General features: G+C 33.6%; 3 protein-coding genes across 3 annotated transcripts; 1 reads left to right on the top strand and 2 right to left on the bottom strand.

The window, feature by feature from the left end:
- The first annotated feature begins 673 nt into the window (after positions 1–673).
- On the top strand, positions 674–6,412 carry LOC101211582 (ATPase 8, plasma membrane-type-like). The gene is made up of 14 exons (XM_031880622.1): positions 674–841; positions 1,333–1,551; positions 2,203–2,340; positions 2,435–2,749; positions 3,061–3,387; positions 3,477–3,596; positions 3,708–3,830; positions 3,905–4,009; positions 4,098–4,407; positions 4,507–5,021; positions 5,137–5,310; positions 5,402–5,584; positions 5,678–5,853; positions 5,974–6,412. Exons 1-14 carry the CDS (start codon positions 794–796, stop codon positions 5,990–5,992), a joined length of 2,772 nt encoding a protein of 923 aa, XP_031736482.1. The 5' UTR covers positions 674–793; the 3' UTR covers positions 5,993–6,412.
- Positions 6,413–7,362: 950 nt separating this feature from the next.
- LOC101211822 (DNA replication licensing factor MCM5) lies at positions 7,363–13,148 on the bottom strand. The gene is made up of 18 exons (XM_004139224.3): positions 12,731–13,148; positions 12,491–12,634; positions 12,169–12,348; positions 11,981–12,079; positions 11,752–11,888; positions 11,560–11,665; positions 11,124–11,258; positions 10,971–11,048; positions 10,752–10,856; positions 10,511–10,602; positions 10,305–10,437; positions 10,118–10,213; positions 9,751–9,842; positions 9,560–9,650; positions 9,300–9,409; positions 8,324–8,453; positions 8,130–8,231; positions 7,363–7,910 (listed from the first exon to the last, which is right to left on the bottom strand). Exons 1-18 carry the CDS (start codon positions 13,022–13,024, stop codon positions 7,827–7,829), a joined length of 2,208 nt encoding a protein of 735 aa, XP_004139272.1. The 5' UTR covers positions 13,025–13,148; the 3' UTR covers positions 7,363–7,826.
- A 1,502-nt stretch (positions 13,149–14,650) lies between these two features.
- Positions 14,651–18,180, bottom strand: LOC101212061 (leucine-rich repeat receptor-like protein kinase TDR). The gene is made up of 2 exons (XM_004139225.3): positions 15,230–18,180; positions 14,651–15,122 (listed from the first exon to the last, which is right to left on the bottom strand). Exons 1-2 carry the CDS (start codon positions 17,787–17,789, stop codon positions 14,803–14,805), a joined length of 2,880 nt encoding a protein of 959 aa, XP_004139273.1. The 5' UTR covers positions 17,790–18,180; the 3' UTR covers positions 14,651–14,802.
- Between the last annotated feature and the right edge of the window lie 4,155 nt (positions 18,181–22,335).

Raw genomic sequence — 22,335 nt, 5'->3', positions numbered from 1 at the left:
GTATTTTGTAAATGTTTTGAACAGTACTTTTGTCGTTTACAACAATTTCTCTTGAATTAATTGACCTAAGTTAATTATGATATGAAAATCCAACAAGAAAAGAAAACAATTTCTTTCTGGGCTTTTCTTATCACGCTTAAAATTGAAAGTTTAAAGATCAATTAGATATATTTTAATACACACTAATTTTCATTAAATATCGTTTAAGTAAGTATAGCTTAATTGACATGCACAATTAAAAAGGATTTAATAACAAAAAATAACTATTTTTTTTTATCACGAGAAACTGACGAGAAACTATCGATAATATTAATTATTTTTTAGAAAGACAAACGTGGACAATGGAGAGATTGGAAGCTCCAAATTTGAAGCCCTAGAATTTGTTTTAGAGAGATAAAATAGCTCTTTCTAATGTATGGATGGTTAGTAATTAAGCTTCTTTTTTCTTTTTTTAATTTTTGAGTTGAAGGGCATTTTGGAGCTGTCAATGTCTTGGCAATCTCCGGAATTTCATGCCTTTCATTGGCCTTCATTTTCTTGCCTTTTCTTTCTCTTCATTTTTCACAAGTGTTTTAACTTTCCTATAAAAGCCACAATTTTGAACAAGCACTTTGCAACATTTCTTTTTCCTAAACATCAATCCCATTTGATCATTTTACTTGTATTTCCTCTTTCCCTTTAAAACAAACCTAATGGAGAGAGAAGGAAGAGCCTAAACAAAGAGGGGAGAGAGAGAGAGAGGAAGAGAGAAATTGTTTCCTTTTTAAAAAAATTGGATTTTGGTGTGGTAAAGATGACTAATATTTCATTGGAAGATGTAAGAAACGAGAATATTGACCTGGTAAGTCGAATATATTTAGGTCACGATTCATAATTGTTTGGTTTTTTGTTTATAGTTTTTGAAAATTATGTGGATGTATATCAACATTACTTCCACATTTTGTCTTACTATATCTATATTTTCAAAATTCAAGGCAAATTTCGATGGAAAAGAAAAGTTTTTTTTTTTTTTTTAATTTAAGGTGTGTTTGACACAATTGTTTCACTTTTGTATTTGGTCTTTTGAAATTTGTGATTATTTTCTTACTTCTTTGTCATGGTTTTCTTCGTTACTCATAACTAAAAATTGATTTCGTAGTTAAATTTGAAAAACAAAAACAAATTTTTTTTAAAAAAAAAGAAAAAATCAACAATTACAAGTATAGTTTATAAGTCTAATTTGACTAAGAACTTGAAATTTTTTTAAAAGGAATTGAAAACTAAAGTAAGATACAAGAGAAACCAAAAATATGGTTATCTAACAGTACCTTTTTTTTTTTTTGCTTTTTGTAGGAGAGGATTCCAATTGAAGAGGTATTTGAGCAACTGAAATGCAATAGAAATGGTTTGTCATCTGATGAAGGAGAAAAAAGACTTCAAATCTTTGGCCCTAACAAACTTGAAGAGAAAAAAGAGAGCAAATTCCTCAAGTTTTTAGGGTTCATGTGGAATCCCCTTTCATGGGTCATGGAGTGTGCTGCTATCATGGCTATTGTCTTGGCCAATGGAGGGGTACTATTTTCTCTCTTTCCTTCGCCTTTCGCCTCTCTAACTAGCATCAATACATACATGTGAGACTCAAACATAGTTACACACTACTTTCTGAATCTCTAATAATCAAGTTTATAACAATATTTTAAGAGGATAACAAAGGTAGCAAATCAATCTCTGATATATCGTTGATAGACTCATACTAGTGATAGCCTCTCGTGTTGATAAACTTTTATTAACAATATGATATATAATTGATAAATTATGAGAACTTGATCTAAAATTTATTGTATAATTTGCAAGTTCTTTAGAGTGTTATATCTACAAATAGTTTGGGCTTGATTGCTATATTTGTAATTGTCTCAACAAAAAATGAGTTTGATCGATGTTGTACAAAAGACAACTATATTATTAGATTCCATTTTACTTAACTATTTGCATTGACTTATTATGTTTAGCATATGTTTGATACACGTGTCTAACAAATGTTGGACTTATAATTATATTTACTTTGTACGATTAGTGTCTGACTCTAGTTAGACATGTATTCTGTGGTGGTAGAAAGCATCAAAGTTGTTGCTTAGACAAGTTACTCAAATTTAAGTGTTTGTGCTTCTTAGTTTCCTCTTTCACGTTCAGTATTGGCCTCACATGTTCTAATTAACAATGTAGGGAAAGCCTCCGGACTGGCAAGATTTTGTTGGAATTGTGGTGTTACTCATTATCAACTCCACCATTAGTTTTATTGAAGAGAACAATGCAGGAAATGCAGCTGCTGCTCTAATGGCAGGACTTGCTCCCAAAACCAAGGTATGTGTTTTCCTTATTTTTGGTCATTTCTTTCCACTATATATGGATATATATATAATTGGTGAGATAGACTTACTTGGATGGAGATTTGTAGGTTTTGAGAGATGAAAAATGGAGTGAGGAAGAGGCAGCTATTTTAGTACCAGGTGATTTAATCAGTATTAAGTTGGGAGATATTGTCCCTGCTGATGCAAGACTCTTGGAAGGAGATCCTCTTAAGATCGATCAATCTGCTCTCACTGGCGAATCCTTGCCGGTTACTAAGAACCCGGGTGATGAGGTTTTCTCGGGCTCGACTTGTAAACAAGGAGAAATTGAGGCTATTGTTATTGCCACTGGTGTCCATACCTTTTTTGGCAAGGCAGCTCATCTTGTTGATAGCACCAACCAAGTTGGTCATTTCCAAAAGGTGAAGATGTTATATATTTTTGGATAATTGCAATATGTAACACTTTTAGGTCTAATAATGAAGTGTTTAACAATATTTTTTAAATATTGCATAGCAAAATCTATCAATGGTAGACACTTTCGTTAATAGACTTTGAGATATACATAATTTTTTTGCGTTAGTGTTATATTTGTTAATATTTTGGGTGTTTTGGGCATGTATTTTTTTTGTAGTTTTGCTTTTTTGCTCAATTCTATAATCAACCTATTGTTACCTTTTAAACATTTTTGGGAAGCCAACATTGATGATGGGTTGTTTGTTCAATCAATCAGGTGTTGACAGCCATTGGTAACTTCTGCATTTGCTCCATTGCTATTGGGATGCTCATTGAGATCTTAGTGATGTACCCAATCCAAAATAGAGCATACAGAGAGGGAATTGATAACTTGCTGGTTCTTCTCATTGGTGGCATTCCAATCGCCATGCCGACGGTATTGTCAGTGACCATGGCTATTGGTTCTCACCGTCTAGCGGAGCAAGGTGCTATTACCAAAAGAATGACAGCCATTGAAGAAATGGCAGGAATGGATGTACTTTGCAGTGACAAAACTGGAACTCTCACCCTCAACAAGCTGACGGTGGACAAAACTCTGGTTGAAGTAAGAACAAAAATTTACTATAGTTTTCGAGATAAATTTTCAATGCTTTTCGAATAAAGTTTTTGATCATAGCTAGGATTTGGAAACAGGTATTTTCAAAGAATACTGATGCAGACACATTACTTCTATTGGCCGCAAGAGCTTCAAGAGTGGAGAACCAGGATGCAATTGATGCTTCGATCGTCGGGATGTTGGGTGATCCTAAAGAGGTAAATCATATCTTTATCTAACATTCATTGTTTCGTACCAATGAATTCTTATCCTATATATGATTTGTAAGTTAACTTAAAGTGGTGGCTTTTATTACATGGGGGATTTAGGCAAGATCAGGGATCACTGAGGTACATTTCTTGCCTTTCAATCCTGTTGAGAAGCGCACTGCTATCACCTACATTGATAGTAATGGAAACTGGCATAGAAGCAGCAAGGGTGCTCCCGAACAGGTAATGAATGTGATTCATTGTCGTTTGTTGTCAAGTTTTGAATATATTGATTAACTTGCTTTCTGGTCAATCAGATCATCGACCTTTGTGACCTCAAAGGGGAAAGAAGGAAGAAAGCTCATAATATTATCAGCAATTATGCTGACCGTGGTCTTCGTTCTCTAGCTGTCGCACGCCAGGTAAGCTGTCATGGTTGTGTGTCACTTATGGATGAATGTTGCTATGGAATAAGAATTACTAAAGCTAGAAACTTCATCTTTATTTTAGACTGTTCTAGAGAAGACTAAGGAGAGTACTGGAGAACCATGGGACTTTGTGGGCTTGTTGCCCCTCTTTGATCCTCCAAGGCATGATAGTGCAGAGACTATTCGTCGGGCACTCGAACTCGGGGTAAATGTTAAGATGATCACTGGAGATCAATTGGCCATTGGAAAAGAAACCGGTCGCAGGCTCGGTATGGGCACCAATATGTATCCATCATCTTCCTTACTTGGTCAAAGCAAGGATGAAGCAATTGCTAGCATTCCTGTTGAAGAACTTATTGAGAAGGCGGATGGTTTCGCTGGTGTCTTCCCAGGTAATAACTTATTCGAACACAAAATATAGGAAATCAATGTATCATATTATCCTCGTTAGAAAAAATGAGTCCATGTTCTTATCAAGTTTGAATTTGCAGAACATAAGTATGAGATTGTGAAAAAGCTCCAAGAGAGGAAGCACATTTGTGGGATGACTGGTGATGGCGTCAACGATGCCCCTGCACTCAAGAAAGCTGATATTGGAATTGCTGTAGCTGATGCAACAGATGCAGCAAGGGGTGCATCAGATATTGTTTTAACGGAACCAGGTCTAAGCGTGATCGTGAGTGCAGTTCTAACAAGTAGAGCCATTTTTCAAAGGATGAAAAACTACACAATCTATGCAGTTTCCATCACGATTCGAATCGTGTTGGGTTTCTTGCTTGTAGCTCTAATATGGAAGTTTGATTTCTCACCCTTCATGGTCTTGATTATTGCCATCTTGAATGATGGAACCATCATGACCATCTCCAAGGATAGGGTGAAGCCATCACCTATGCCTGATTCATGGAAGCTAAACGAAATTTTTGCCACCGGTGTTGTTCTCGGAACATACATGGCTGTCATGACTGTGGTCTTCTTTTGGCTAGCATATCAGACTGATTTTTTTCCAGTAAGAAAACAAGAACACAATTCTAAATTCCCTAAGACAAGAATATATAGAAAACAAAATATTTGAAATATACTTTCTCACCTTGATTCAATACTTAATTTTCTCTCATTTCTAGAAAACATTTGGGGTGAAGCACATCAGTGAAAATCTAGCTGAGCTTAACTCTGCTCTTTACCTCCAAGTCAGCATCATTAGCCAAGCCCTCATCTTCGTGACGCGATCGAGGAGTTGGTCCTTTGTAGAACGCCCCGGTCTTTTGCTAGTTGGAGCCTTCCTAATAGCTCAGCTTGTGAGTGGTGTTTTCTTTCCCCATCCTGCAACTTCCAATTACGATATGATTCACATATGTGATCTTAAAGCATTTGTCGTGATTATGTCAGTTGGCAACTATCATCGCTGTGTATGCCGAATGGGACTTTGCTAGGATTCATGGCGTTGGTTGGGGATGGGCAGGAGTGATCTGGATTTACAGCATCATCACATACTTCCCTCTTGATATACTCAAGTTCATTATCCGCTACGCATTGAGTGGGAAGGCCTGGGATAATATGCTTCAAAACAAGGTTTGTCAAAGTTTCATCTGAGTCGAAACTCTCAAAACCACGAATTACTCGACTCTTTAGTCTTACTCTTCAACTCATGTCTTTCTTTACTAGACTGCATTCACAACTAAGAAGGATTATGGAAAAGGAGAAAGGGAGGCACAATGGGCATTAGCACAACGTACACTACACGGCTTACAGAAACCGGAAGCGCTATTTAGCGACACAAGTAGCTACCGAGAGCTTTCCGAGATAGCAGAACAAGCAAAGAGAAGAGCTGAAGTTGCCAGGTAAATACAAACTAAGAAATGATCAAAATATGATCTTCTAACAAATCATTTGATTAACCAAAGTTTTAATCAAAACAAATATACATATATTTATGAAACAAAACTTTGTGTTTCTTACAGGATGAGTCAGAATGTATGATTAAGAAAAACAGAGATTTTGGAGGCTCAGAGAAGTTTAGTTTGAATAGACTATCTATCTCAGGAGACTATCAAGAAAGATGGATATAATTGATTCTTTTGGAACACCATTCCTTTTTTCTTTTTTCCTCTCTCCCTCTCTCTCTCTCTCTCTCCTATAGATCATAAAGATGGATGCAAAAGAAAAAGATTTGTTGCATCCTTTCTTTTTTCTTTTCTGTTTTTTTGTTTAAACAAAGTTGCAACAAATATTAAAAAAAAAAAAACAGAAAAGAAAAGAAAAGAAAGGCAAAAATAACAGAATAAGGAATATATGTAATTCTAGGAATGTTTAGGGAGTTCAAACATTCATTTATGTAATAGTGGATTGTTTGTGAAGTGATTAAAATTTCAATGAATTTTGAAAGAGATTTCAGTACTATGAGTTATTTATTGTGTTGATAGTTATATGAAATTTAATAATATTATTATTTATGGAGATAAATGCATAGTTCAAACAAAAAGTTAAAAAATATAACATTAGTCAAAACAAATATTAGAAAGTCTGGGTGCTAAAGAAGTGTTTTGGAAAAAAAGTATCATTCCTTGAAATTTGATTAAAGTTTCTATTACATCCCTATGTTTAAAGATTCCTTCTTTCTTAAAGATGCTATCTAGACTCATTTTATTTCTTTCCACAAAATAAGCCAACTTCATAGTAACTTTCTTTCCACAAAATAAGCCAACTTCATAGTAACTTTTTCTCCCAACTTCATAGTAACTTTTTCTCCTTTATTGCTTACTTGATAAAATTATTGCTTCTCCTTTATTGCTTACTTGATAAAATTATTGCTCTTATCATCTCCAATGGTATGGAACCTTTTAAAAAATATAACATCCTCTCTAATGGTATGAAATCTTTTAAAAAATATAACATCCTCGTAATACTATAAGTTTTTGGATTTGATAGGTATAGATGTCATTAGAGTCTCAAATTAGTTATATAAATGATTAGTGATATAAAATATGACAATTGTTTCTAATGGTATGGAACCTTTTGAGTAAAACCAAAAGTAAAGTAACGAGAGTTCGTGTTTAAAGTGAACAATATTATACCATCATAAAAATATGTCATTCGTTGTTCCTAACAATCAATAAGTTAACAAATTGTTGATCTTGGTAAAAAAAATGATTAAGCTAACAAAATTTTAGAACAAATTAAACACAACAAAAATGTAAATAATTTTCAATACTAATATATTTATATATATCATTCACGTAATATCCAGTCAAAAAAGTTGATATTGCTATGTAGAGTTTGAGCAATCAATTTTTTTAAAATACAAGCATAGCTCAGCTACTTGAAGTGTATATCATCTTCTTACAACGAAATTAAAGGAAGGTTCAATTAGTCCCCTCTTATATTTGAACCCAAAGGAAAAGGACAGTTGTATTATTACAAAGCTCATACTATTATCTATTTTAGTTGAAGGGGTATATGTACTACATTTACTCCAAAGGAAGAAGCTTATACGACTATCTGCCCACTTTCAACTAGAAATAAACTAGAGGTGCCTCTCCTTTGGGCAAAATAATAATAATTGAGGTAGCACAGAGAAGAACTCCATCTTGAATTCTTGATCCTTACAAAATGAAAACACTAGTATTCTCTCTTTCTAAGTTCTAGCTTTAGAAGCTTTTGTAATGGAGGGGGTTGAGAAGATAAAAATGCCACTTTACTGATGTTTCTGTTTTATAATAAAATATCATTTGCTACAAATACATAAGGTCAGAAGTATACTGTCATGTCAATGCAAAGAGGGCACAATATAAGGAAGAAAATTAACTTATCATGATTATGCCTTGCGGAAAATTACACGCCTTTCTCTTTTATATTCAACTTCGTCTCTCTGGTGCATGATAATTAGAGCTCTTCTCACCTGTCCAAAACATTTATAGCATGATAATCAGATGATAATCAGATGATGCATATGTTTGAATTCCAAGTACATACAACTGTTCTATTCCTCGTCTTTGTCTCGATAATAGTTCTATCCACTGAATTCAAAAGGTGCCTTGTGACTATTTACTAAGCTTTTTAGTGCAAGCAAGTATCTATGCTAAGAATTGTAATGTTTGTTTGGTTCAGAGGGGCTTACAATTGACTCGTTCATCCCCATTTTGGCGAGCTCGTCAATCAGTCTTCTCTCAGATATGTGGTTGCCAATTCCTATTCTTCTCTTTATCTGAGTTTCTGCTTGCTGTTTATGGGAGGATGACAAAATAATTAGAGAATAGCTGGTGAGATTACAAGGAAAGGAGAATCAGTGTTGTGGTTGTGTATTGGACCAACCTTTATTTCATTGGCAATTTCAGGAGTCAGATTTACTTGCTGATGAATCCCAGAGCGTGCTGCGTCCATTGTTGACACAGTAAAAAGTCTAATAGCTTCCTGCACGTTTTCCTCAGTGGCAACATGGGACCTGATATCATTTTATCGATGAAGGTAAAAGAATTGTTAGGTCAAATCGAAGCAGGGGGGAATCTGCAATATAAGGACCGTTTCACGCAAAATAGTTCAAAAGATGCTAAGAATGGAAATTTTATATCTAGAATATTCATAACAAACCCAAAATTTTATTCGTTAGTGATTAATCGGGATTCATTAGTTAGCTCAATAGCTAAGCCTTAGCCAAAAAGTGGACTTCAAGTTAGTCAATAAAAATAACTCAAAATCAATCTAGTCTTTTTCTACTACCAAGTGGCTAAAATAAAAATGTCTGAAACCAATTTTCATTTGGATGATAACATTAGAATGTAAAACGTAATGACGAAAACCACACCCTACATTTTTGTTTTCATTGCATAATCAGTTGCAAAATTTTAGCTTCTTAGTACCCAACGCCAAATGCAAATCCGTAACAAGCTATAAACTTCATTCACTTGTGAAAACACAACCAAAACCTACTTTCAGTAATCAGGACTGCAATTTACAAGGAATTATATTCAACAAGTCCAAGCATTTCAGATCTATATTAATTCAAGTATAAAACTTATGCTATCCATAGAAAACTACAGCGCTGATGATTAAGCGAGAAAATTAGTGCATCTCCCATAAAAGTTCCACTACACTACAAGCTACCTCTTAAATTCATGACTGACAAAAATTCCTCACTCCTTGACAATATAACAAGCTTCCACACAAAAGAAATTTATACGATTTAAATCACGCTCACTTTTATGTTGTCCACCCTTTATTTTTAAGTAGGCAAAATTCAGAAACAAGAGGATATGAGAAAAAATTGGCCTTAAGTGATACAAATACTTACAATTTCATTTTTGCAAGTGCCTCGCTTAGTCTTACAATAGCTTCCAACTGCCTTACTGTAATAGGAATTGCAGCAGCCTCCCCTGTTTCGTTTGCTTGTTGTCTCATGTCCTACAATGTGGGACGATTAAGCATATATCTTAACAAAACTAAACTATTGTTGAGGCAAAATTTCATGGCTGGAGGATTAAGCATTCAAAGTTCAAGTTTCATGAGCAAATTTAATTTAAAAATTGAAATACATTCTATGCTCAAACATACCTGTCTGATTTTGACATAGTTATTCTGTAGCATTGTAGATGCAGATTCTGACAAACGAGGATAACATTGAGTTCGACAATATTGAATATACCTACCAAAATTGCAATGCAGACAATTGAGCAACCACAAGGATTGTAAAAGCAGGCAAAATAAAATATAAACGACTACTTTCTCTCCGTAACTTCCCTCACCTCTTTAGCCAATTCTCTTCTTTGGAAGCTCTATTTTCACCCAAGGTTGCACCAGCAGATGCATGGACTTTTATTATGTGGCTTGCTATAATCTGTAGTTGTTATAAAGCCACTGCCATTAGCAAAGGGTAGCCTGATACTATAACTTAAAAGTGTTCCAATTTCAATTGAACTTAGTGATAAAGAATTAAACGTGCTTAAGGGATAAAATTGACAACCTATCCTACCAAAGACTCCGTCACTATCCTACCAAAGACTCCATGATGAGGTTGTTTCTTAAGTTGACAAGAACTCCAGCAAAAAGAGGCAAGCCCAAGTCCATGCATGAAAGTGGGAAAATGGCATTTCAAGTAAGCCTTATAGTTACCTTATCTTGACTGTACATTCTTATATCTTTAACGATGAAAATTAAATCAAATCTGGAGAGAATTGTTGTCTGTAAATCGATATTATCCTGTGCTGTCTGCAATGCATATGAACAAACACAGCATATTAAGCTAGGCCACTAAGAAACCCATAAAGGGGCAATTGTAGATGATGAATATGATAAAGACCTTAAGGTCATCATAGCGTCCTGATGGAGGATTAGCAGCAGCAAGCACTGAGGTTCTAGAATTAAGAACCGTTGTTATTCCTGCTTTAGCAATTGATATTGTTTGTTGTTCCATGGCTTCATGAATAGCAACTCTAAAAGCAGAATGATGATTTCAAAATTAATCAAGGAACTTAGATGGATATAACAAAAAATCCTTTAGGTTACCTATCCTCTGATCTCATTTTGTCAAACTCATCAATGCAGACAACACCTCCATCAGCCAAAACCATTGCACCTCCTTCAAGATAAAACTCTCGCTGGATTGCACAAACAAGGGGAAAAAGATTAGGCAGCTTTTGAAATTGAATAAAAACACACACATTTATTGAATATATTTATAGAAAACAATGCAAAACCAAACTTTAAAACAATATAAGCAGAAAGCAAAATAAAATTGAGCACTCACAGAGCTGCTATCTCGTATCACTGAAGCTGTAAGACCAGCAGCTGATGAACCTTTTCCAGAAGTATAAACAGCAACTGGAGCTGTCTTCTCAACAAACTTGAGAAACTGGGTAGGACAATTTGTGGATTTGAATTAATACAAGGGAATATGGGCTATAACAAGTGACATACTATGGTAGTGTTTCATGTTATATCAACGTGACCTCTGGAAGAAAGCAACCTGGGATTTAGCTGTAGACGGGTCCCCCAAGAGTAATACATTTATGTCACCTCTCAACTTAACCCCATCTGGCAAATTCTGCTCGATGAAAAGGTTGAGCATTAATAGAAGCCAGTTAATAACTGAAGTTAAACAATATAGTCCATGACATACCTTCCTGGATCCTCCAAATAGAAGACAAGCTACGGCCTTCTTCACATCATCGTGACCAAATATAGAGGGAGCAATCTTTGAACATATGCTTTTATAGACATCAGGCTCTGCAGCAAATTTTTTGAACTCTTCTATCTGCGAATTTTTCCACCATGTTTATCAATTAGAAAAATGAGACTTGCCTCATCAATATTTGATTAGATGAAGATAAGTTGAAAGGACGTGCTGTCAATATCCAACTACGAGGAAAGTCAAGATACTTTGACATAAATAAATGCCAAAATCGAACAGTTGTTTGGTGGCAGAAAAATTAACTATATATTACATTACATCAGTGTGCCTCTTTAAACATATTGCCTGTATAAGCATGAGCACTAATATCGTGTACAAGATGGTAGCATTCAATCAAATTTTCAACGATGATTGTACCACTTACATCTTCTGTTGTGAAGGATGCAGGGCCCCGGGAGTTTGTTTCATTACATTCTTCAATGCCTACAACCCTGATATAAGGCTGTCTGATTGCAACTGCCCCTTTGTGACTGCAAAGTTAAGTTCTGAAAAATCAGCCACAAGAAAGACTCGGAAAAGGCAATGGTCATATACATCAAAGAATGATTGTTCTCACGATGTAGAAGAATTGGAAGCTTGGTAGATACTGTATATCCCCATGATGGTCAATCTAGTGCCTGGAACAATTGTTTGAACAAGATGACGATCTACTGACAGAAGCATGTTCCTAGGAAGTTCCCCAGTTGGGACATCCTTCATTATCCAGAAGAAATATCGTTAATTGCTGTATATAAGCAACATGAAAAACTAATCTTCACCATAATTCGTTACAATGAAATCCTTACTTCTGGGTTTTCCTGCAGTTTTAGAGTCTGTTGATCAACATACATGCTCTTGTCAGGAACCACAATCCAGGGATCTAGTGGGCATGGTTCTTCTCCAGGCTACACGAATTTCAAACCACATAAAATTTGTAGTTAAAAGAACTAACATAACCTAACTAATTCAAAGAAAATGACAGTAAAAGGTATACCTGAGGAACATGAGTACATGATCGAGGGACAATTGCCCCTCCAAGTCCTGGCCGACACGGAACTCGTGTTGTACTTCTACAGTTTTTACAAATTAAGGTCACATATGTTGCCTTTGCCTTGGTCCTTGACGCAGCTATTGTGATTCCAGATATTTTAACAAGTTTTGAAATGTACTGTGCCTGCATATGAATGTAGAAATACTCAGCACCGACAAGCACTAATACATATTAGCCTATAATTGAAGCTAGAAACTTCCATTCCCATTAGTTCTGTCACGCTCTAGTTCTGTTTCAATACAAAAGACAGATAACATTCACTAACCCCAAGGGACCGCATCGAAACCGAATCCTCCTTCGACGTTAGCAGAATTTGAACATCACCAGGCACTGGCTCCACCATTTCTCCAGTCTCACCAGCCACCTTCGTCTTCAAATTCATTAAAACCTCCCCAGCAGCAGTCTCAAACTACCAAAAGAGGGAAATAACAAAAACAAATCAATTAACACCTCATAAAGCCTAACAACCAACGATCAAGAACTGGATCCGATAAGTCCACCATACCAAGGGCAAGAAATCAGCAGGAGCAGATCGAAGCTTTGCCGGAAGATCGGAGTCAAAAGCGTTAACATCCTCCATATCAACGCGAAGAAACTTGGGATTATGGAGAAGGCTTTCTCTATAGGGGAAGACATTCTTGTCGGCTTCAAACCCACGAATGAACTCCTTGAATTTGCGAAGGACGGAGTGATGAGTGGCCTTGTCGTCGGCATCTCCGCTTCGGCCGATGCCGGTTCCGTCACCAAGGGATTGTGCTTGGTCACTGTAGTAGATTCCTCCTTCATCCCAGCCCGACATATCTGTGTGTGTAAATTAAGACTCTTCCTCTTGAAACCCTTCTTTCTCTCGTTCACTCTCTCGACGGAGGTTTGAGGTTTGAGGTTTTTGGTTCGGTGCTTGGAAATGGAGGCGGAGGCTTATTACTGAGTCTAGTTTTGGCGGGAATAATGGATTTGGAGGGAAATTGGGTTATCACTGCTTGTAAACCACGCCCCAATCGACGCGCGTGGTTTTTGCTCCTCCTTCCTTTTTATTTTTTATTTTAATTAAAATACCATTTTGTTACTTTTTTTTCCTTTCTTTTTTTAATAAAATACTATTTTAATCCTTTGTTAATTGGTAATTTAGTTTTAGTTTATATTTTGGGGTGAGTCGAAATATAGCAAATTACTCCAAATTAATTAAAATTAATTAAGGATATTGTTGACACGAGATTTCGAATAAATGTATTTCATAAAATTGAACTTTGCTACATTGATAAATATTGAATGTTGTGAATACAATCTTTAGTATTTACTCATTTGATGCTTTCTGAATACTTAGAACTTCTGTTGTCGTTGCAAGTTGATTTGAACTTCGATATTATTAAATTCAATGAAAGTTTAATCTTCTAAGTCTTCAATCTTTCAAAAGTTGTTGATCTCAAGGTTGAAACGAACTTGCACTCGAGGTTGATACGAACTTGCACTCGAGGTTAATACAAACTTGCACGTCTTGAAAGCTTGTAGAAGTTTGAATCTTCAATTGAGAGCTTGTAGAAGTTTGAATTTTCAATTTTTCCGAGTTTCAGTACTTTAGAGCTTAAATTATTCTTTCAATCAAAGACCTCCTCAAATGAATGACAAATGTCTAATAGAGAATTTTTATGGGCTTTAGGTAGGTTTTGGCCCATTTGCTTGTTGGGCTTGTACTCTAACCAATTTGCCTGTTGGACTTAGGCTTAAGTCCATTTGTCTTATTGAGTTTGAATTTGGGTTTGGGCCCATTTACTTTATTAGACTTGGATTCATTTGTTTGTTGAGTTTGGACTTGACAAATCTGCTTATTGGACTTGAATTAGGTTGGATTGAGTAAACTTAATTATCAAAATCCAATAAAATATAATTATCAAATATTTGTTGTGATAATGTGACATAATTTAATTGGTCAAAATTTCATGCTCAACAAATGCTCGAGATTAGTGCACGTGTATGAGTGGGCGAGTCTCGAAAACGATAAGCTGAAACAAAAAATACTAGTGATTTGTTCTTGACTTTGACTTCAGTTAATATGCCAAATTAATCACACTATGCATTTGGACATAAATGTAGTTAAAATGTTATATGAAGTTTGGAATACAATCCAATGTCAATTTTTAAGTGAATTTTGATTTTTTTAAAAAAAATTATTTGAAATATGGCCAAGATTTTTTTTTTTAACCCATGAATTTAATGGAATTGTGGCTTGAAATTGAGAAAATTAGAATATTGCCAACTTACCTATTTAAGTCTAAAGTTTTGATTTTTTTTTTTTTTACACAATCTTTTAATTTGAATTTGTATTAAAAATTGTACTACTTGAATTGCTCCTAACCTTAAATTACCTTAAATTAGAGCAATTTTTGGAGTATGTTTAGAATAGAGAAGATATTAATATAAAAAAATATACACCAAAAAAGTGGAAACAATATAATATTGCACAGAAAATTGTATAAAATTACTACTTACAAACTTACAATCTTACAATCTACATTGTTCCATTTTTCTTTTTGGGGGTAAAAATGATGTTGAAACCAAAACTACAAACAACTTTCTTCTTCAAAGTCTTATGATTTTTACCTCTGGTTTTATATCTGATAACAGCTTTAAGATATCTTCCATGGATGGTCTGTTGGATGGCCTGCTCCTCGTGCATAACAAAGCTAGATCAAGAACTTGTTCTATCTCCTCTTGTGATGAATTGGGAGAGCTAGTCCCATTTTCTTTGCATATTTCTCTTAATAGAAGATCTCTTGCCTTGTTTTGTGTGCTTGATCCAGCCGTCGTTAACCGTCCATTGCTTATAATTTCCAGGATGATCTCCCCAAAACTATGAACATCCATCCACAGCTCCTCCTCTGTTGCATTATTGAAGTTATCTGTCCAACATGAGAACAAATCAGAATAGTAAAACTATACTTTGGAAAATGTTTGTGTTTCATGAAATGTAGAGAAGAAATGTGTATTGGTGGAGTGTTGAGTGTACCTCCTCCTTTCGTTGTAGACGATAAGGGAAGAGTATCTTCGTTTAGTTGTTGTAGAAATCGAAGTCCGAATTCAGCCAGACGGGGTTCCATGTTTTCATCGAAAATGATGTTATTTGGCTTCAAGTCTCCATGGGGAATTGCAGGTGAACAATCATGGTGAAGAAAGTGAACTCCTCTTGCTATGCCTATAATGAGTTTGAGCTTAGTTGGCCATTCCCTTTTTGTTGAAATTTTCTCTGCTAGATTTCCATTGGGCAAGTAATCATACAAAAGATAAACCATTTGTTTGTTGTAGCAGAACCCCAGCAATCTGACCAAATTCTTGTGCCTCAAACTACCTAATTGAGTTATAAATTCCGATATCGTCTTCATTCTTTTTGCTTCCCAATCTATCTTCTTTATCGACACTGTGATTCCAGTCGGCAATACTGCTTTGAAAATCGAAGCAGACAATGGCAATATCGCTTCCTTAGATTCCGTAGAGTCGAAACTCCTGAGAATATCATTAGCTGTGAATGGAGGAAGTCCAGTAAACGACACCATCTTCCATTTACCTTTGCTACCTCTTCGGACGAAGAAAATCCACAAAAGTGATATCACCGTGATTATAGCAAGACCTGCACACAATATCAGGATGAGTATAAACTTCCCCATCCCTTTGCCTCCAATCATTGCCAATGAACCTGAACATGGTCTCAAAGGTGCTCCACATAGCTTTGAATTTCCAGTAAATGCACTCCTGCCCATTGATCGAAACACTTCTTTTTCCGGGATCGAACCAGAGATATCGTTGTAAGACACATTTAGTAAAAGCAAGCTCGATGAATCCTTGAACTTATCAGGTATCGTTCCATTGAAATCATTGTGAGATAGATCAAGGATGTTGATAGAAGGAAGGTGAGCAAGTTCTTCAGGTATATGACCTGAAAGATTGTTGTAAGACAAATCCATCCTTACAAGAGCCTGGCAATTTGCAATACTTTCTGGAATCTTTCCTGATAGTTTGTTATTATTCAATTCAATGGTAGAAATGGATTTACAGACCTGAAACTTGGGAAGATTTCCTCTAATACCGCAACCAGAGGCTGAAAAGTTTTGAAGAAGAGGTGAAATCCATGTTTCTACAGGAAAAACACCTCCTAGTTGTGGGTTATGAGAGATATTCAAGTATTGAAGGTTGGATGCTTTGTTTATATCTAAAGGAACTCCTCCACTAAAATTGTTTCTAGAGAGATCTATGTATGAGACATGAGCAAGATCATTAAAATTCAGAGAGATATCACCAGAAAACACATTATCCTCTAACCGTAATCGAACGAGGGAAGAACAATTAGTGAGAGACGGGGAAAGTCCACCACTAAACTTATTTGAAAACAGGATCAACTTAAAAAGTAAACCTCCTTGGCAAATATCTGGTGGGATAACACCCACAAAATTGTTTGTGGAAACATCAACCCATTTGAGTTTTTTGTTGCTACCTAAGTTGTTTGGGAGTGACCCAGAAAACTGATTGCTCCATATAAGAAGAGTCTCCAATGAAGGAAGCTCTCCAATGCCTTTTGGAACAGAACCACTCATTTCATTGTACATAACACTCAACAATCTAAGATTCTTCAACTCAGAAAAGCTTTCTGGAATAGGACCAGAAATATGGTTATCAGAAAGATCTAAATTAACAAGAGAGATGATTTTGCTTAGTTCATCAGGTAAGAACCCAGATAGTTGGTTTCTGAAAAGGAAAAGAGACTCGAGCTTTGTGAGATTTCCAAATTCTTTAGGAATTGAACCAGAGAGATTTGCACTTGCAATATCAAGATATTGAAGGTTACTCATGTTACCAAATTCCCATGGGAGATTACCCTGGAAATTATTGTAACCAATCTCCATATGAGTTACAGTTTTGAGTTTACCCAATTCAGGAGGTAAGTTTCCACTAAGAAAATTCCCAGCAAGATGAATGAACTCAAGTTTTTTGAAAGAACCATATTCTGAAGGGATTGGTCCCTTGAAGTAACTCCCAGCAAAGTTAAGGAACTTCAGATTTTCAAGCTGAGAAAGATCAACAGGCAATGACCCAGCAAAACTATTGCTAAAAGCATCGAGAACAACCAAGTTTTGAAGACTTGAAATCCCAAGAGGGAAATGACCAGAAAAATTGTTTCTACTAATATCCAAACTTCTTAGATTAGTGAGATTGAAGATTCCAACAGGAAGTTTCCCAGATATATAATTGTGACTCAAGTTAAGATCAACAAGTTCTTTAAAAACATGAAACTGCTCACCAGAAATCCCCCCACCAAGCCTCTTCATTGAAAGGTCGATTCCAATAACTATGGTAGAATTCTTGTCGCATTTGATTCCAGACCAAGAACATCCATGGATTTTCCCAAATGGGTTTTCTCTAGAATCCACAATCCAATCACTCAAACTCCCAAAATCATCAAGAAATTCAGATTTCAAGCTTAAAAGTGCTTCGGAGTAACGATCAGTGGAAGCAGCTGCTACACAGAACAACAAGAACACAAGAAGATAAAAGCACAAGCATTTACAACCCCCCATTAGAACTCAATCAAACTACAACAAAGGAGAAATGGGAAAAAGAGAAAAACCCAGAAAAGAAACAAGTTCTGGTTTCTATAAATTGCATTTGCTTGATTTATGGGGCAATCAAATGCATGGGGACTGGAGAAAGCTCCATAAAAAAGGATGGAAATGAATGAAAAAAACTACAGAGTGTGTGATTATTTTAAAGTTAAATTACAATTTTTGTTCATTTAATTAAAAATAAATCAAAGCTTTATCCTCATGCTTTCCATATTCCTATAATTTGATAAAATTGTTCATCTTAGAAACTGTTCTAAAACAATCTTTGTCACTGATAAAAAACTAATTTTTTTATTAAATATTTTCAACGATTTTATTATATTTGACTATAAGTTTTACATTTTCAAAATTCATAGAAACTAAATTTAAGATTTAAATTTGTGAAACATTGGATGGGAATATTAAGAGTTACTTTTTAAGAGCAAGATGGGTCCCTTGAGATGTTTTTGTATGAAGATGGTGTTGGTCATTTTGGAATAAAGCTTTGCATATTTGAAAGCATCTTTCTTTCTCTTTTTTTTTTTTTTCTTTCTTTCTCTAGGGGTGAGAATCCAATAATAATAATCACAAATTTGGAGTTGGAATTTGAACAATATCCCCATGAAATCCCATAAATATTGAGGAATTTCTTTTTATGTTTATTTAAATTGAGAAAGAAAACAAAATAAAGTTCAAATGCTTGGTCCACTTTAGGTAATGTATGTTCAAGTTCTTGCTGAATTTTAGGTGAGGTGAGAGTGTGGAGTGTAAGATCTTTAAGATGGGTTTGATGCAATTTGATTTATACACTTTTGTTTTTCCTTTTTTATTGCCAGCCACTTTTATCAACACCTAAATATTATTAGTAAAACTCATTATTAATTTCTCGTACAAATTAAATCAAGTTTAGTTTAATGATAATTAATAAAAAAAAAATTTATAAGTCGGAAGCTCGATCCTTGGTATGGTATTAAAGAAAATTCAGCCGTACCATAGAAGTTATAGGAAAAAAAAATACTAACCAATGGTATACTTTGAACAAAATTAAAAGCTCAAGAGTGAAAATGAACTTCTTTCCAAATCTAATGCCATAATCTTAAATTGTAAAAATATTTTAGATATAATTTATGAACATATTCAAATAAGACAAAGCATAACAAAATTTCATATTTATCTACTAATCAATATTAACATACGTCTATCGTTGTCTATAAATATCGTTTATAAGTGATATAGTAGACATTAATAAAAATCTATCAGTATATAATATTATTGATTTTATCGTTGATCGGTGATTATCTTATAATTTATGGATTACAATTTCATATTCCCATTAAATTATGGATGAAAAGTTTAACATTTTTATTAATTAATTACATTGTTTTTCATTGGTTTGCTTTTTAATTAAAGTTGACAATTAATGTGATTGGATTAGTAAATTTAATATAATATGTTTAAATCACAAGAATTTAATACATAAAAGTAATGTTTATTGAATGGAAAATAATATGAAATAAATAATTAAAAAGCTCATAAAATAGAATGAAGATTACTTTAAAGTCCTTTTATATGGTGGGGTCTCTCTTCTTCACAACGTTTAATATAATTAACATTGTGATTATGGTAATGATGAAGCTAAGCTTCAAAATGCATGGAGTGATAAAAGCTACATGAAAGGGCAAAATTAGTAATTTAACCAACATCTAAGTTTTTCTTTAATTGGATGAGAGCTTTAAATCAATTCGATTAACACTATTTTTAATTCACTTTTTCTACTTTTACTTAGCCAAATTTTGTTGACTAAGTCGTTTGAATTTAAGTGTTCAGTTTTGTTTCTATTTGATCTTTAAACATTCACGAGTGTCTACTAGACACATTTGAATTTTTAACTTTATGTTCAGTATTCAAAGCTTAATAAAAAAATTTTCACATTCTATCGATAATAGATATTTGTAGATTTCAATCCTTTCTTGTATTCTCTACAATCGGGCAACGTCATTCTTGCTCATGTTAAAGTATTTTAAGAACGAAAATTGTCTTTACAAACCAACGCAAATTCTTTCAGCATTGTTTTGTTCTCACCGTACACGTGCATCGAAATAATTTCAAAAGACCACTCAACATAAAGTTGCTTCAAATTATGCATGCTTAACTTTGAGGTTCTCATAATTTAGTCATCGAAAAGAAAGAAGTTTTTTGTTGGTATAGGTAGTAGTTTGTAATTCTTTTAATTCCTCCATAACCATGCTTTAATGACCTCAAAATCTCTCTCATTCATATATGATTTCGACTCAATCATGTCTTCCTCCTAAGCTCGACCGCTACAATAACTTATAAGTACTTATATGTTCAATTTACTCAAATCATAATTTCACACGATATATCACTCAAACAAAAAATCTGAATAATGTTGTAATTGACACATCACAAAGGTACGAGTGTAAATTAAAGTTAAAATTTAGTCTATATGATGTTGCTTACCCTGAAAACTACTTATGAATGTTTGCAATCAAATCATATGGACTAAATTTTAATTTCAAGACATAAAGACTCGACTACAACTTTTGACCAAAATTGCAATTTAGGCTTCATTTTATTTTGTGTATTGAAGAGAAAATTATTGAGAAACAAAAAATACAAAGTTTAGATAACAAAAAGAAAGAAAGAAAGAAAGAAAAAGGGGATGAAGCAAAAGGCAAAGGTATGAAAAAGGGAAATTGACATTTAAGTACAAAAGACATAAGAAATTTTGTCCATTGTGCTTTTAAGTATTGTCTCCTTCCCTTCAATATACCAAAATTTCACTCATCTCTCGTGACCTATTTCACTCCACTTTTTAAATTCAAATTTACATCATTTTTAAAACGTACCTAAACAAGTTGGTTTGATAAAATTTGAAACTATTAAAGATTAATGAAATAAAAAGTTGTACGTTAAATTATGCTTAGTTCAATGATAATTGATACGATATTATTTTTTAGTGTTTGGTTGCAATGATCCGAACTAATATTAAAAACCTTAGTTAGGTGAAGAAAGATGAGTTCGTTTAAATGCACAATTAATAACATTGTCAAATATGTATATATTTTTTAATGCAAACATCAAATTCTCCGTGATTAATTAAAAATTTAACCTAACTATAGTATTAATTTAAACTCTTAATTTTTTTTTGTTAGTGTGTCAACTCACGCCATCCTCCATATTTTGTCACCAATATAATGTTACGTGAAACTTATAATTTTGACCAATTTAATCTTCTAGACTTTCATATGTTAATCAATTTGATTAATACTCAAATATATATAGACTAAAGTATTACAGAATAATTACCGTTTTTTTAATACGAGTTTAAATTTAATCAATTTGTGAATGTTTAGAGGTTTAGTTAATACAATCATAAATTTTACATGAAATTGTTTAGAAATGTAGGATTTTAAATAAACATTTTTTAACTATAGCAAATATCATCGTCCATCTATGACAAACCAACAAATATTTCGGTCTATTATGATTGTGAAATTTTGTTAGGTTGATGAATATTTTTGGAAGTTTTGTTTATTTAAATAATTTACTGTTTGAAATTTATATATGGTTCTGTTCTGTGGGGAAGAATAGATAGGGAATCCTATAGAGAGCAATTTGTGTATATTAACAAAAAAAGAATGGCATCGTGCGGCCTCGGGGAAAGAGGTGAAGAGAAAAACACATCTTTTAAGGGGAAAAAGGGATTTAATTTGACAGCAAAAATAAAATACTCTTTAGGGTTAAAAGAAAGAGGAACGTTGGTGGCATTGATTTGATATCCAAATCATAACACAAAAAAGAAAAGCTATAATTGTGTTTGTAACCATGTTTTGATGCTCACTTCACTTTACTTCATACAATTATTTCATCTACTATCATTAATCATAGAATATTATAGTCTATAAAACTTAGCCAATTCGATAGGCATAATCAAATTTATTTGGTACGGATTTTAAATATTAGTGACATGAAATTGTATCTAAAAAATTGATTACGATTAGATGAGTACTTTATGCATCGTATGGATTTTGTGATGTCCTTTAATTTTATTAACGTTGAAACACTTGAAAACTCATTTATGATTGATATTAAATGGAAACCATTTATTTTTCTAAAACGTTCTAATCCTAACATGAGTACATTCAAACCAATTTAGTTAGAAAATTCACAAATGTTTCTATCTCGTGTATATATATACACACAAACACATATATATACAATTTTAACTTATATCAACCAAAATATTTATAAAATACAACAAAATTTTAAATTATATCAGTGATAAACACTAATAAAATCTAAAATTTTGTTATAGTTGTGAATAATTTTAGCAATTTTTCTATTTACACTCATTTACAATTGACTTCTTAATTTGTATGTAACCCATGTTACTATAAAAAAAAAAGCAGTGTTTTAGAACCAATGAAGAAAATAATCAAAATAAATCAAATTAATTAGTTAAATTGTTATTAAAATTATTTTCAAATATAACAAAATG

The sequence above is a fragment of the Cucumis sativus genome, chromosome 2 (genome assembly GCF_000004075.3).
Source record: "Cucumis sativus cultivar 9930 chromosome 2, Cucumber_9930_V3, whole genome shotgun sequence".
Lineage (NCBI taxonomy): Eukaryota > Viridiplantae > Streptophyta > Magnoliopsida > Cucurbitales > Cucurbitaceae > Cucumis > Cucumis sativus.
This window is presented reverse-complemented; position numbering and strand designations above follow the sequence as displayed.